The 14,535-nt window shown below is 39.7% G+C and overlaps 1 protein-coding gene across 1 annotated transcript; it reads right to left on the bottom strand.

Moving 5' to 3' along the window:
* Positions 1-666: 666 nt before the first annotated feature.
* On the bottom strand, positions 667-12,061 carry TMEM9B (TMEM9 domain family, member B). Its single transcript, XM_009890975.1, has 5 exons — positions 11,972-12,061; positions 9,710-9,801; positions 5,888-5,996; positions 4,938-5,072; positions 667-938 (listed from the first exon to the last, which is right to left on the bottom strand). The coding sequence occupies exons 1-5, from the start codon at positions 12,059-12,061 to the stop codon at positions 783-785; spliced, it is 582 nt and encodes a 193-aa protein (XP_009889277.1). The 3' UTR covers positions 667-782.
* Between the last annotated feature and the right edge of the window lie 2,474 nt (positions 12,062-14,535).

Raw genomic sequence — 14,535 nt, 5'->3', positions numbered from 1 at the left:
TCATACACACACAATATATTAAGCTATTAAAGCAAAATAGAATAAAATGCCAACACTGTCTTGATATGCACTGCATTTGAGTTTATCTACATCACAGTACTTGAAGTATGCAGCTCAAAGAGTCAGTGTCCATTTAAGTTTTTCCTTAAATCTGCAAACATCACTTGACATACAAGCATCTTGAAAGTACGAGTGCAAGAAACCAAATGACGAATACAGCCAATCAGGATTTAATTCTCCAATATGAAAACTACAATGCAAGATTCAGATTTTCAGTACCTAGCATTAGTCAGCAGAAAATCCAAGTATATTTACAAAAGGTCTTTACATAAAGTGATTAGTGAGTTTTAAGTAATTACTGTGTTCCCAGGTACTTTTTAACCACATAAATAGTAGAGAGAAATATATAGTTAAAAATCACCATAAAGTCACAACTGTAAATAAGGTACCACAGTGGCAACCCAAGATATCTTCGGGTTTGTTTTCTTCTCAGTTTTGTTAGTAAAAGCCATTTGAAAATCTAAAGATTTTTACCTTTTGTTTAACTAATCTTTTTTAATTGCTTCCACTCCAGTACATTCCTTCAAAGTTCAAATACTTTTTTGTGGGTGCTTTTTGGGTTGGGTTTTTTTTGGGTTGTTTTTTTTTGTTGTTGTTGTTTTTTTTAATCAGTAATGAACCATTCAAGAAAACCCTTCTGAATTGGCAGGATCAGGAAGACGTAAGTCAGCTCTTTCAATTAGTCCACTTTACTTCCCTGGAGTTATTTTACTGAGACACAATTAACTCAGCACAACGTGACGGTCAAAGACAGATTTGCGTTGCTCTTGGACCTGCAACTTCCAACGCTGCTGAGCATACTCCACTTTGTTCAATACATTGGCGCGGCTCCGAGAACGAGCCAGCACATCATGAGCGTTTGCAAAAGGCTGGTGATCCTGCAATGGCAAAAATCATTAGTTAGATCTCAACAATTTCACTGAGCAGTTACATTAAACTCTTTTTTGTTGTCACATTCCAAGGGGTGGGTTTTAATTTTATTTTTAGTTTCTTGGGGTTTTTTTTTGGTGGGTTTTTTTTTTTTTTTTTTTAAGGTAAACAAGTTGTTTCAACGAGCTGGTCAGTAATAATGATCAAGCAAGTTTTTGAATAGTTAGAACTGTACTTCAATTTCTCATTCTAAGTAACTTCCATAGGTTTCCCAAACAGACCAACGATTATCTGCTACCCAGAGACACCATGGTGAGCTGTAAGATCAGAACCACAGTCTTGCATCCATTAGCAGCTGGTAGGACAGAAGCTTAGAAGAGACCCAGGTTCTAGGAGCCTCTTGTTATTGTCATGAACGCACTTCACTTTAAAACTGAATTAAAGAGTCAGTCCTCTGTCAGCTCTTGGCCATTTACCGTCAGGCAGTTCAGGATGTTCACACACAGCTTCTATATAAAACACACACACTCTTGATGTTTACCAAACCGAACCTATTGTACTGAGTTGTCTAAAAGCAAAGTGTCAATACAGCTGTTTAAGTGACAGCTCAACAATAACTGAGCTCTTGTTTAATATTTACTCTGTCTGTTTTCCAACAGTTCCTGCAAAGCTTTATTTTCTTCTAGTAAGTATAACCAAGTTATAAACAGTAGGAGTTGGAAGTAAACTTCTTATTTGGCTGTCAAACTGTTTTGGACAAAGTCATGTTGCTAAAGCTATGTCAGAAAGCATCAACGCATAATGAAAAATAACATAATTATGTCCTGTACTAAATAACTGTCTTTTTTCTACATCTACACTTCAGATTCCCCTCCTCCAAACACTTTAAGACATTTACATCATGGATACTTTATTTGTGACATGATTCTGTGTAGAGTAGCTCAAAAATATTTATTAGTAGTTCAGAGACCACCATTAATGATATCCATTGAAGTGATGCCTGCAAGTCCTAAAGTCACACATGAGCATCACCAAGCTAAGAAATATACTAATAGAAAACAAGAGACAATCCCTGACCCAAAGAGCTATCATCTCATGATAAAAGGTTATGCAGATGGACATACCCTGAATGGGAAGTTAAGAGGTGACAAATCACTTCATTCACAGGGAAACAAAATCACAATAGCAACACATTTCTACCATAAAATAGATGGTGCAAGTGACAGCACAGGACAAGGTAGATGGTACTGGCTTTCCCGATAAACAACCATCTCAGCTCAAAGGCTAGCTACCATCAATTTCTATGTAGATAACAAGGAGAAAAAAGAATTTAAGAGGAAGAAGTTCTATGGAAGTGGCTTACATTCATCAGTTGCCACTGCCATCAATGGGCAACAAGAAAGAGCAAACATACTGGCTTGAAATTCAACAACCAAAAAAAAAAAATAAAAAAAAATATCAATGCACACAGTGTTTCCAAAGCCTGATAAGGATCAATACCTCAAGAACCTGCCAGAGAGAAGGCAAGGATGGGGATAACGCATGAGGGACCTTAAATTATTTCATGTTCACTGTCACAGAAGGAAGATAAACAGGAAAGGAGCAACATGAACTACGCAAAGACCTGAAGTGCTTCATGTTCCAAGCACTACTGCAGCTCTAAGTACTAGTGACTCCACAAGCACAGGTAAGGGTCACATAACAGTTGAAGCAAAACGTGAAATTGGTTAAGATGGATCCAGAATTTAAGGTAAATTCATTCAGCGGTTAACAGGCTCTGCCACAGGACTTATTTCACTTCTTTCACCTACAACCAGAAGATTCTAACCCAGATTTGGAGGTATTAATACAATTTATACAAGCTATAAAATAAATACAATTTGTCTGTGGTATAGCACACAGGACAAGTTCATTTAACTCAAGTAGGAAACTGCTCAATTTGCTATAAGAATGCAGACAGAAAAACGGTCATTCAAATCCCTCCTTTCAAAAAAAAAAAACCAACCCCCAAAACAACAAAACAAAAACAAAACAAAACCAAAACCAACCCTCCCCCAATATCCTCCTAGAAGTGACTTGGAAAATGGGAAAATCTTAAGATGTCAATAGAAACACATTTGGAATATATCTCCATGTAATACACAGAGTGCAGAAACAGTGGGCCACAAAAGTATACCTCTGTCCAAAGAACATTCATTACAGACAATGTTAGCTCAAACTTGGGTAACAATCACATACTTTTGTGGTGAAGTCAAGGCAAATAAAGAAGGCACAGCTGATAAAAGCTACTATCTAGGAAAATGCTCGATTTTAATGACTTAATACCACACCCTGCAGAACAGAAACACCTTTTTAAGTCGAGATGGCTGATGTGGCCACTTATGATGAAAAAACAGTAGAACTAAAGAATATGCCTTTCCTCAGTTTACTAGCAATGAGTTGCCACACCAAAAAATAACCTGGAGAAACTGAGTGCAACTCACATTAAAGTCTACAGATACAGAGCATAACAAAGCATAGCATTTACCGCTTTTGATACCTTCAGATCTGTGAAGCCACTGAGGCAACAGGCAGGCAGAACTACAGGGCTTTTAAACAGACTTTAAGTGTTGACATCATAATTTTGTTTCACCAAGAACAAACTTATCTCCTCCTATTAACTTCCTATTTACTTGAAGGAACGGTGAAAATATTCTTAATGATGCTATTATCAGAAAGATTTACAACATTTATTAATCTTACTAGCTCCTGTTTACTTCAATAGTAATGAAGTGCTCACGTCTGCTGAAAAGCTTAGATTAAGCAGACGGCGATCTTCTCATTTCATACTCTGGGTTTGGTTTCAGAAATGCTTTCTAAGGTTACACCACACCTGACGCGTACTTTATCAGTAAAAGCAGTGCTGCTCGAGGGGTCTCTATGTAGAAAGTACATTAATACTGAGATTTCAGAATTATTTTATCAGTTTGTGTGGTTCAACACTGACACTTTACCACCAAACCACCTGCCATTTTAGAAAACTTTCCTCAGATTACTTTGTGGCGATACTTCTCCCAGGTATGCAGATTCATCAGATGTAGAGCCATAGTCCACATTTTTATACCATTCTAAGTCCCCCTTCAATACACAGATGACCTACTCCCACCAACCAGTATTCCTTATCCACTCTGATCAGGTACTGAAGTGTCTCTCTCTTTCCAATACAAGGTCTGACGCTCCCTTCCTCTAATGGTTCTGAAGAGAATTTTGTTCCATTTTTACTCCAAGTCAAAAACACTGTGTTGGAGATTAGGAAGAGCAGTAATGATAGGAAAATGAGTCACTAATGAACTGCTCCCCTTCTCCTCCCAAAAAAGGCTGTTCTGATCTGTTGGAATACACTGTCACATTCTGGTTTCTAGCTGTAATACTAAGAAATTATTTAAGCATGAATTGGTCTTTTACTTCATTATACTAATTTCTTCTTGAATTTGTAGCATCAACAAACTCAAACTGGAGCAACAGAAGATGCAACCCCTCTACTTCCTTTTTGCAGAGAGAAATCTAGGCAGTAGGCAACGTGCATAAATGTGATCACTAGCAAGACTGTATGGATCATTAACACTTAAGAAGTTGTACCTCCTATATATGTTTACCTCCATCCCTACTCTGTTTCTTCTCTGAGAAAATCATCTGTGTCTAGAGCTGGGATAACTGAGGCAATGCTCATCTTACTACTTGCTAGACCAGTGAAAAATTAAAGTGTGGGTTCACAGAAGTCATCACACAGCTTTCTTTTCCTGGCCCTTCAGGAAAAGTATTTACACTGCCTGGCAAAAAAACAAACAAACAAACAAACAAACAAAAAAACACCAACAACCTGCTCTTCCCAAACAGTTATTTAACAACTAACCGAAAAAACAAAACAAAACAAAACACCACACCTGCTCTTCCCAAAAAGTTATTTAACAACTAACCATCCCCATATTTATGTTAACCCAAGTACACAAGCACTCTGGTGAACTCACCCCAATGTCTTCATCGCTTTGTATGAGCTGTGAATGTCCAAAGAGACGTCTCTTCAGTATAGGTTCCACCAGTGTAAGGTACACCATGTACAGAAGAAGTAGGCCCAAAATAGACAGGTATATGATGATTGTAACCTACACAATGCAATCACAGTTTATGTCAGAATTGTGACATTACCCCCACTATGGGTAATCTCAACAGGCAGCAAGGATCAAAAGATGAGTACATGGAAAGTTTGTGATAAGCCTGTCGATCCTTGGTAGTGTCACTAGACAACTTAAAACCCACTGACAGAGAAAAAACACCAAACAACGACCTGGTATTAAAAGAGTTTGGGGCAGACAGATGTTAGCTTGAAACGGTTTCTCTTAGGGAGGCCTTGCTAAAAATCTTATGCTATCCCTCTTAAAACAACTTGGTGTGTGCTATAAAAGAAAAAAAAACAAAAAAAAGATGCACTGCATAGTCTATTCACTCCAGCCTACAGCTCAAGGGCTCCAATAGGGTAAGAACATGAAGAATACAGAAATCATCTGTTAGAGCAAATGTAGATGATTTTGCTCTTTTTAGCTTGCCAACATACAAAGAAAATTTACAGTAAGCAAGTAAGACAGCTGAATAATGAGAAGCCGTCTAAAATAATAACAAAACCGTGAAGTCTAAAGCTTGACAAACTGCTGTAGAACACTCAGAATTTCAGTAAGGTGTAAAGCTTAATCTCAAAAGTGGAGACCTTCAATAAAGGATCTCAACCCCGTTCCTTCAGCTATAGCTTGATGCTATTGTTACTACTCAAGATAAATTGTGAGCAACTATAATGAAATAAAAGTTAAATCTTAGGCTGCTTTAGAAAAATTTTTCCTTTAAAAAGAATGTTTCTCTAAAAGACAGACATATTTACTAATCAGTTGAAGCATTTAATATATGCCAACAGAATTATATTCTTTACCTTAATTGTCACAGAGCTTCTCTCTTCATATTTGCATTCACAACGTAAACAGTATGCTTCTACATCAGGTCCAGGGACAGGCATAGGCTCAACCACATGAAGACAATCACTGAGGAAATACAGAAACTGCTCAGTGAGTTTTGAGTTGGTTTTAGCTTACCTATTCCACTATGCATGCAGACCACAGCTGCACGCGCTGAGAAGGCACCTTTGCTTAAGTTCAGCTGTTCTAAACTATAGGTATCCAAGACTTTAAAAAAATAAAACAAATCACCACTCCACAATTATTTTACTTAAACAAGAAATTCAGCTATTGACAAGCTTCTAAACAAGTTTCAAGACCTTTCCAACTCAATGCAATGTTTACGTTTTTCAGTGAAAGTATTAAAGCTGTTAGCATAACAAGTCCAAGGATTTGAATCCCAGCACGAATGCATCACTTGACACTGACATCATGGATGAAAGTAAATTCCAGCTATATACTTTTCTTTATCATACTCAAAAGAGCCTTATCCTATCCTTCCACTATCTGAAGGGAGATTAACCTCTCTTTGGTGTTCATGAACAGAAGTTCTTTTTTAATTGCCATCACAAGTTACAGGCATTAAAGAAAAAAAAAGTCAGATGGGTTGTTTCTTTAAGCAACAAGATAGTGAATAAATAGCATTCAGTTTTCAGAACTGGACGCGGAAGCATAATTTGACTTAAAAGATTACAAAACATAAGCCAAAAAGATTACAAAACATACGCGGAAGCATAATTTGACTTAAAAGACTACAAAACATAAGCCAGTCCCATGCCAAAAAGCATGGCTGACAATCTTATGGGCACTCTATACCACAGCACTAAAATCTAGCTGCCATGAGACAACTGCTTCCACCAGTAACTTAGGTAGTTTTGGTCTTTTTGCTGACTAAGGTTGGTTGTTCAGGGTCAACATGCCACGGTCCCTGCAGAGCACTGACTGAACAAAAATCACGTTTTGCTTTTATCCTGGTTAACTCAATGTCAGTCAGAAGCAGGTAACAAAATAAAACACCTGATGTGACAGCTGCAGCCTAGGATTCAACACTCTACTGGGCCAGATTACAACACTGCAAACACACGGCCAGACACCAACTCATCTCTTCCGTTTTCTTCATATTTCTTCTTCACAACTAAAACTACTGAACGTCAAGTCACATCCTCTGGAGGGGAGTGGGAGGCCTATTTTTCACATTTATTTGAAAGCAGAATTACATCCTCCTCTGTGGAGGAGTGCAGCATTCAAGCAACAAAATCAAAAATACATGCAAGTTATAATGTAAGCAATTTCTGTTCGTATGATTGAAAGCTTGCATCAACATACTGCACAAGTATAGTAGAAAGCTTGTATGTAGCTTAAGTACAGTGGCAAGTCGGTTACTGTGAATATATCAAATATTAACATCAGCAATTTTTTTTTCTCCAGTTCAGTGATTCAAGTTGCTAGGAAGTATAAAATCTATCAGAACCTTAGAATTTTGATGATGTGTTTCCTTGGATTGCAATTCCATGACAATTTTAGAGGAAAATGTAGAAAAGGCTGATCCTTTTCTACACAGTTTTCCCACTCAACTGCCTCTGCATTACCACCTTCTCCCTTGTACCTACAGTAACAGTACCAAGGAAGCAGTTCTTTCAAGGCAAGCTGGGCTAGTCAGAAGGGCAACTTCTGCACAGATTTCCAGTTCATTCAGCTTGTAGACAGTGTCCTCCCTCCCTCCATGTCCATGACTACCACTGCAGTCAGCCTCTGTACATGAAACACCAATACTTTCAAAGTACAAAATACAAGCACCAACACTTTCCAGGTAAGTTATTTAACCCTGTAGGTGTCTAGGCATCGCCATTCTTGCCTAGCACATTGTCCATCAGGATGGGATTGCCTGCAACAGTTCCAAGCCTGAGCCCAGAAGGGTGAACGCTTGTGTTGGTGTCAAAGCACCGCAGCCCATGCTAATGTTAACATAACACGCTGTTTGCCAGTCTGAAGCTGAAGAACAGTTGAAGCTGAACCACTCCAAGTGAAAGAACTGAAACATTCAGATGAGAATATCATGAAAGTTCAACATTAAAAATTAAATTTTCATTTTATGTCTGGACAAGCCAGCAGTTAGTGGTCATTACACTGTACATAATTCATAAAGACACTAAAAATTGATCTGGCTCTCATCTCATAAGTGACTGATCTAAATACCTAAAGGATGGTGTACATCACCCAGTTCTATTCAATAAGTCACTTGCACTGATGCAGAAGCCAAACGATAACACTAAATTTGTCGATTTTATTGCGCGTGAACTAGCAATCAAGCGTTTTAGAAGTCTCAAGAAGACATCTCAAACAGAAGAACAAAGCCATAAAACGTTCCCAGATGGTCACTTGAGAAAAGATCTTAACAAAATGAGATTTAAGGTAGAAAAATTGGTTTTTGAGATTCTGTATGCATCAGTATCTGGCACCATAAAAATCAGTCAAGCCTGCAAAGCCAATTTTTCCTTCAATCAGTACCAATATTGATTTAAAGGGAAACAGGGTCTCTTCTGCTAGTAAGACATACACACTAAGCAATAACTGCTGAAAAAAAAATCCATTTTCATTTGCAGAGCAGTAACGAACAATAAAACCAGTAACACTACTACTCTGAAATGCCTGCTGCAGCTGGAATTCTCCCAGTATGTTTCATCACTGCAACCTAATTTGTCACAGGAAGACTAATGTTAAGTTAATCATGTGGGACAAAAATAGTAATTTTGATTGGACAGTACATTTTATGTTTATTAGTTCAGATTGAAATTTACAGTGTTGTTTCCCACAGTTCTCCTATTAGTAATTTAATAAGTCAAGGCACAGCTCTACACATATCTGTATCACTAATTGCGTTCCTATAATTATTTTCATGAGCCTACTCAGGGGCATAAAATTTTCATAACCAAGATACCAACCTGCTGCTACTTGTCAGACTGAAGAGCCTTTTATAAATTCTTAATGTAACTGAAGAACAGTCAATACATCAAGAAGTATGTCACGTTTTATAGGATGACCCAAGAATCTCTGAGCACTTCCAACATCAACGCAACTCTAAAACATGGTGTTTCATTTGTATAGTTCACATAGACAATGATACTCAAGGTGAACTTACACAAGGGAGATATACCAATCTAACAAATCACTGTTATCTCCCTTTCTTCCCCAAACCCTCTTCTCTGGTCACGCATACCAGTCCTCAGCTTGGAGAGGAGTCTGACAAATGCCACAGCTGGCCTAAGCAATACAATACTACACTGCCAGGGCACAGAGATGCAAAACCTCTCCCGGGAAAAACGTGTTGTTAGACGGCTCAGGCCATCTCATGTAAGTGCACTCTCTGGCTGCAATTCTGAGGAACAGAAATCTCCAGAAACAATAGCATCTAAATGATAGGATAGGTTTGAAGAGTAGAGAAAGAGAAGACAATACTCCTGAGTCCTAGTTCCATAGCCATGCTCCCTTGCCTTTATGCCATTTCAAGTCACCGAATTCAAATTACAACACCCTCTTCCCTTCTACTACTTCCAAGTCTAAATAAATAACTAAATATGCAAACAAGCAAACCAAAACAGAAGATAGAGCAAAAACTATAGATTTCAAGCCTTGTCCCTTGCTCGAACTGAATTCTGGAGTACTTTGAAAAGTTCCAGTAAGTTATGCAAGAGATATGACTTCTCCTGACACCACCACAGGAGACCCACATATAATCACTAGGGAACAAGGCTTTAACCAGTAAGACTCATTATAGTTTTTTTAATGCCACACACACTCACCAGTCTTTCTGTGAAACATTTTTGTTGTAAATATGGCCTGAATGATCTTTGTAAGGAGGGCAGATGCATTTACACCGGACATCCTCAGAATTCTGTAAAGTAAACAACATGCTTAGAAGAAATTATCATCAGTAACCGTAACAGGATACAGAAAGCACTCTTCATGTAATACATGTAATATTTAACAGAAACTACTTGCAACTATCTTTATATAGTCTTACTTAGAATTTCCTTCAAGTTTAAGAACAACCCTTCAAAATTACTAAGCAAGCACAGCAATCTGTCAAGTAAGGCTATTATTTTAGATAGCAAACACATTCTTCATGAGAAAAATCTGGAGTATGAGCTCACTCTTTAAGAAATAACACACATTCAGAAGTTACTGACGTTGGTATATTCAACTATTCAATTTATGAGAACAACCACATAACAGACATAGTGATAAGCTTAAAACAAATGAAATAATATTAACCCCAAATGGAAGCTGGCAAAGAAACCTCTGTGGATAATCCTGTCCTCCCTGGCTATAACAGAAAAAGCTTTGTAAGGAAAACTATTAGGGGGACTGGTAAAAAGTACAGTCCTCTTGTCTTAAACAGCAGCAAGTTATTGTGAGGTAGAGAAAAAACATACAAAATTGGAATTCAAAACAAATGCAATGCATATGTGACAAATAATTGAAACTTGTAAAAGCAAGTTTTAGAGAAATAAAACAAAAAAATCGCATAAGCAACAAGAGCAGAAAGAAGTGAGAATTAACTGTTATGGACAGCGAGAAAGAAGTAGCATCCAAAATTAATATTTAGACCACTACTGGGAAAAATTGCATTTCAGAAAAAAAATCACTTTGGATAGTATAAGGATTATGCCTTCCTTTCCCAAATTGCACAAGAACTGAAGACCCTATGGAGAAAACAGACATGGTCTGCAAGGGATTGTAGATGAAAGTATTCTCAAACCTAAGTCAGAGTAACTTACTTGAGCAAATGATAGGAGATAAACACGGCTTATCTAAAGTTCAAGGCAATTCCTAATGGCATTACAAAAGAATGTCTTCACAACTATCGGTGATAAACTTCTACACTGAACAATCAGGTCAGAGTAACACTAAGCGGGTATAGGTCAGTTGGAAAACCTTGACTGCACTTATATACCAAGTCACTTCTGGTCTCGCAATAGAACAGTCAAACAGATGATTATCATTAAGAAGGAGAAAATTCAGACACACGGGTACTGTGACAATAGGAAAGACTTTTAGTATTAGGAGACATGATGTTCTTAGTCAGTCACAGAGACGCTAAGATTACAGACCCAACTATTAGCCCAGAAGGACCAACAGCAGAGTGCCCACAAACACCCAACCCAGGTAAGGCAGCAGGAGCCAGTAGAGCCACCACAGGGCCAGCAAGAAAAGCTCGCCCAGCAAGTGGAACACAGTGCCCAAGGTGAGGCCAGACACGGGGCAGACCCTGACCCCAACCCAGGCAGCCACAAGAATCATAGAACCATTAGAGTTCAAAGGGACCTTAAAGATCACCTAGTTCCACACCCCCTGCCATGGGCAGGTTCACCTGCAACAAGACCAGGCTGCTCAGAGCCCCAACCAACCTGGCCTTGAACACTTCCAGGGATGAGGCATCCACAACTTCTCTGGGCAACCTGTTCCAGTGTCTGTTCCAGTGTCTCACCACTTTCACAGTAAAGAACTTATTCCTGATATTTAATCTACATCTATCCTCTTTCAGTTTAAAACCATCACCCCTCATCCTACCACTAGGTTCCCTGATAAAGAGACCCTCCCCTTTAAGTACCAGAAAGCTGCTGTAAGGTCTCTCCAGAGCCTTCTCTTCCCCAGGCTGAACAACCCCAACTCTCACAGCCTGTCTTCATAGGAGAGGTGCTACAGCCCTCTGGTCATCTTCGTGGCCCTCCTGTCGACCCACCCCAATAGGTCCATGTCCTTCTTGTGCTGGGGGCCCCAGAGCTGGATGGAGTACTGCAGGTGGTCACCAGAGCGGAGTGGAGGGACAGAATCACATCCCCGACCTGCTGGCCACCCTTCTTTGGATGCAGCCCAGGATGAGGTTGGCTTTCTGGGCTGAGTGTACATTGTCAGCTCATCTTGAGCTTCTCATCCACCAACACCCCCAAGTCCTTCTCCTCAGGGCTGCTCTCCATCCATTCTCCACCCAGCCTGTACGTGTGCTTGGGACTGCCCCAAGAACAGCAACTCCATCCCAACAAGGCCCTTTCAGTGAATACACAACTGTCACTTGTACCTTCGCGTGACGGCGTCCCCAGACGCCACGTCAAAACGACATAAATTGCTACAACCGTCCGTGCCGACGCCATCCCGACAGGCCCCGCTCCTCCAGCTGCGCCCCGGGAACCGCCGGCCGCTCCTGGAGCCCACGGGCGGGCAGCGCTCCACGCCATTCCTTCTAACTTGAGTGGCTTTCTACATAATTTATGTCAAGTTGCAGTGCTATGCTAGCATTTTGCATTCGATCTGCTAGTATTTTACATTCTGTGTGCCATGGCTAACACAACTTCACAGGTGAAAGAACCTGGAGAATCAGGAGTAATTTGGCATTAACTCCATTAACTCTTCATGACGTTTCTGTATGAGTTAGTAAAATGCATGAGAAACACACCTTCAGCAAAATTCTATGAGCACGTAACTTTCCACAATGTTTTGTAACCAGAAAATTGCTGGGCTCAGTGGAACTCTGCGTCCTTTTTTTGCTATCTAAAAACACTTTCTGCAACGCAGCGGGTGGACAAATGCAGCACATTTTTAAGTAATATGTCTCAGGATTTAAATTTATAAAAAAGAAACCAAGTAGTCATTTATTTATTAAAGAAACCCCATAGCAATAAAAACGCCTGTCCCCGCAGCAATTAAGGGCTGGTGGCGGCATCCCGAGCCGGCGTGATCCCCTCAGTGTAACGTACAAGAGTAAACGAAGGAGCTACAAATGGAGTAGCTTTTGCCATAGTGCTCGCTCACCGCAGGGTGGTATTTCAGAAGAAAAACACAAAAAGTATTGAAATTGGTTAAAAGCAATAATAAGGAGCGCTCCAGATGAGACGTTCAAATTGCAGGTAGTCCAGTTTTATATAAATCTTAATACATTTTATAGGCGGCAGATGTTTCTCCGAGAAAACGTCACTAATATCCAGCAGTGTTCCCTGTTTGTGGTGTGGTTGTTAATCACCGCCACCCAGGAGCGGCGTTCACCTTTCGGAGGGCAGCCAGCATTGGCGAGGAGCAGCCTTTCCAGCTGCTGTCCCTTGAGACCCAGGAGGTCAAGTGGTTCCCAGGTTTACCCTGCTTGGGTAGGAGCCCCCAAACCCGCTGGATGGTGCGAGGGCCGGACCCGGCCTGGCCTGTGCTCAGGAGCCGGTGCCGAGCGAGTGCTCAAGCCCTGATGGGGAAACTGCTCGGACTCTTTGCGGCCCCTCTGACACACTTCACAGAGGAACAGCAGGCTGTGTGACTCAGCTCATTTATTCCCTCTCCTCTGTTTTATACCTTGTGTCTTATATCCGTCTTCTGACCTAAACTGCTAAGTAGCAACACTGTACATCATCAAAAGCTGCTCTATTCCCTCTGTCCTTCCCCAGCCCCTAGTTAGTAGCTGTAATATCATATGAACCCTTTAGATACCCTTTAGTAATCCTTTAGATACAGCATAATTTTCAATTGTGCTGTTACACTTGGTTTTAATACGGTGAGTTGTGTAATACCACCGGTGCATCAGGCATCTCAGTAAAGGAGCTTGAGTTACTATGGAAACACAAAACACCTTTATTTAAAATTCAGGGAAAATTGCCAGCAGAGTATAATGAGCATACATCAGGTTTCAGCCTTATCCAAACAATTTGTCTGTTTAATGACTGTATCTGCAATGAAAGTGTTTTGAAGCGTGAAGGTGGCTCTGTGTCTTCCTCACCACCCACGCTTATAGTCTGCGATGAGCAAATCGACTGCTGAGTTGAAAAACATGCTGAATCTTTAGAAAAACATGGATTGACTTTTGAGCTGAAGTAAATAACATGCAGTTTCAGAGGCATCACTGCATTTGGAACAGCTGAGTTTAGGAAAAGATTTCTAATAGGTAGTCTGAAAGACTAATTTTCTTTCACATTCAAAGACTTCTAATACACAGGTAATAAATACACTTTCTTTTAGGTGGCTGGAATGGTCTTTGGGACGTTCAAGCCCAGTCTTGGAGCTTCCTCAAATCCAGGGACTCCAAAAAAAGAAACAGGGGCTTGTGAGCCGCAGGCTCCTGGTGCTGCAGGAGGTAAAGATTACTTCATCTAGGAGATGTGTCCATTCTTCCCCTAGAAAACAGTAAGCAGTGATTTAGTAAGCAAAACTTCTGGATGAATTATTAAAAAAAAAAAGTACTGGAAGTTTTTATCTTAACATTTAGATTTTTTTAGAGTTTTGGGGTTTTTTTTAATTTATTTCACATCACACTGTATCAGAAGCAATACTGTTAAACCACAGGAAAAAATAAACAAACAAAAACACAGAAAAAAATTTAAAATGCAAAAGAAGGGTGATTTTAAGAAAAAAAAAAGTATTAAATGATTGTCCTGGCTATAACAACCCTATTTACAGCTGCTCTTCAGTTATTTGATCTTCCAGAAGGGCTGAAGACGGGTTCCATCTTCAAAAGAGCTCTGGAAGGTTTGTCTGTGGAGTCCGAGCTTTATTGGCATGCAGCTCATTCCTTACCGGAACAACCCTCTTCAAGTTAATGGAGCTGAGCTCTCACATCTAATTTGCTTTTTAAAAATAATATCAAATGTGC

Source organism: Charadrius vociferus, unplaced genomic scaffold, assembly GCF_000708025.1.
Source record: "Charadrius vociferus isolate BGI_N301 unplaced genomic scaffold, ASM70802v2 scaffold248, whole genome shotgun sequence".
NCBI classification, from domain to species: Eukaryota; Metazoa; Chordata; class Aves; order Charadriiformes; family Charadriidae; genus Charadrius; species Charadrius vociferus.
Note: the sequence above shows the minus strand (reverse complement) of the source record. Positions and strands in the feature narration are given on the sequence as shown.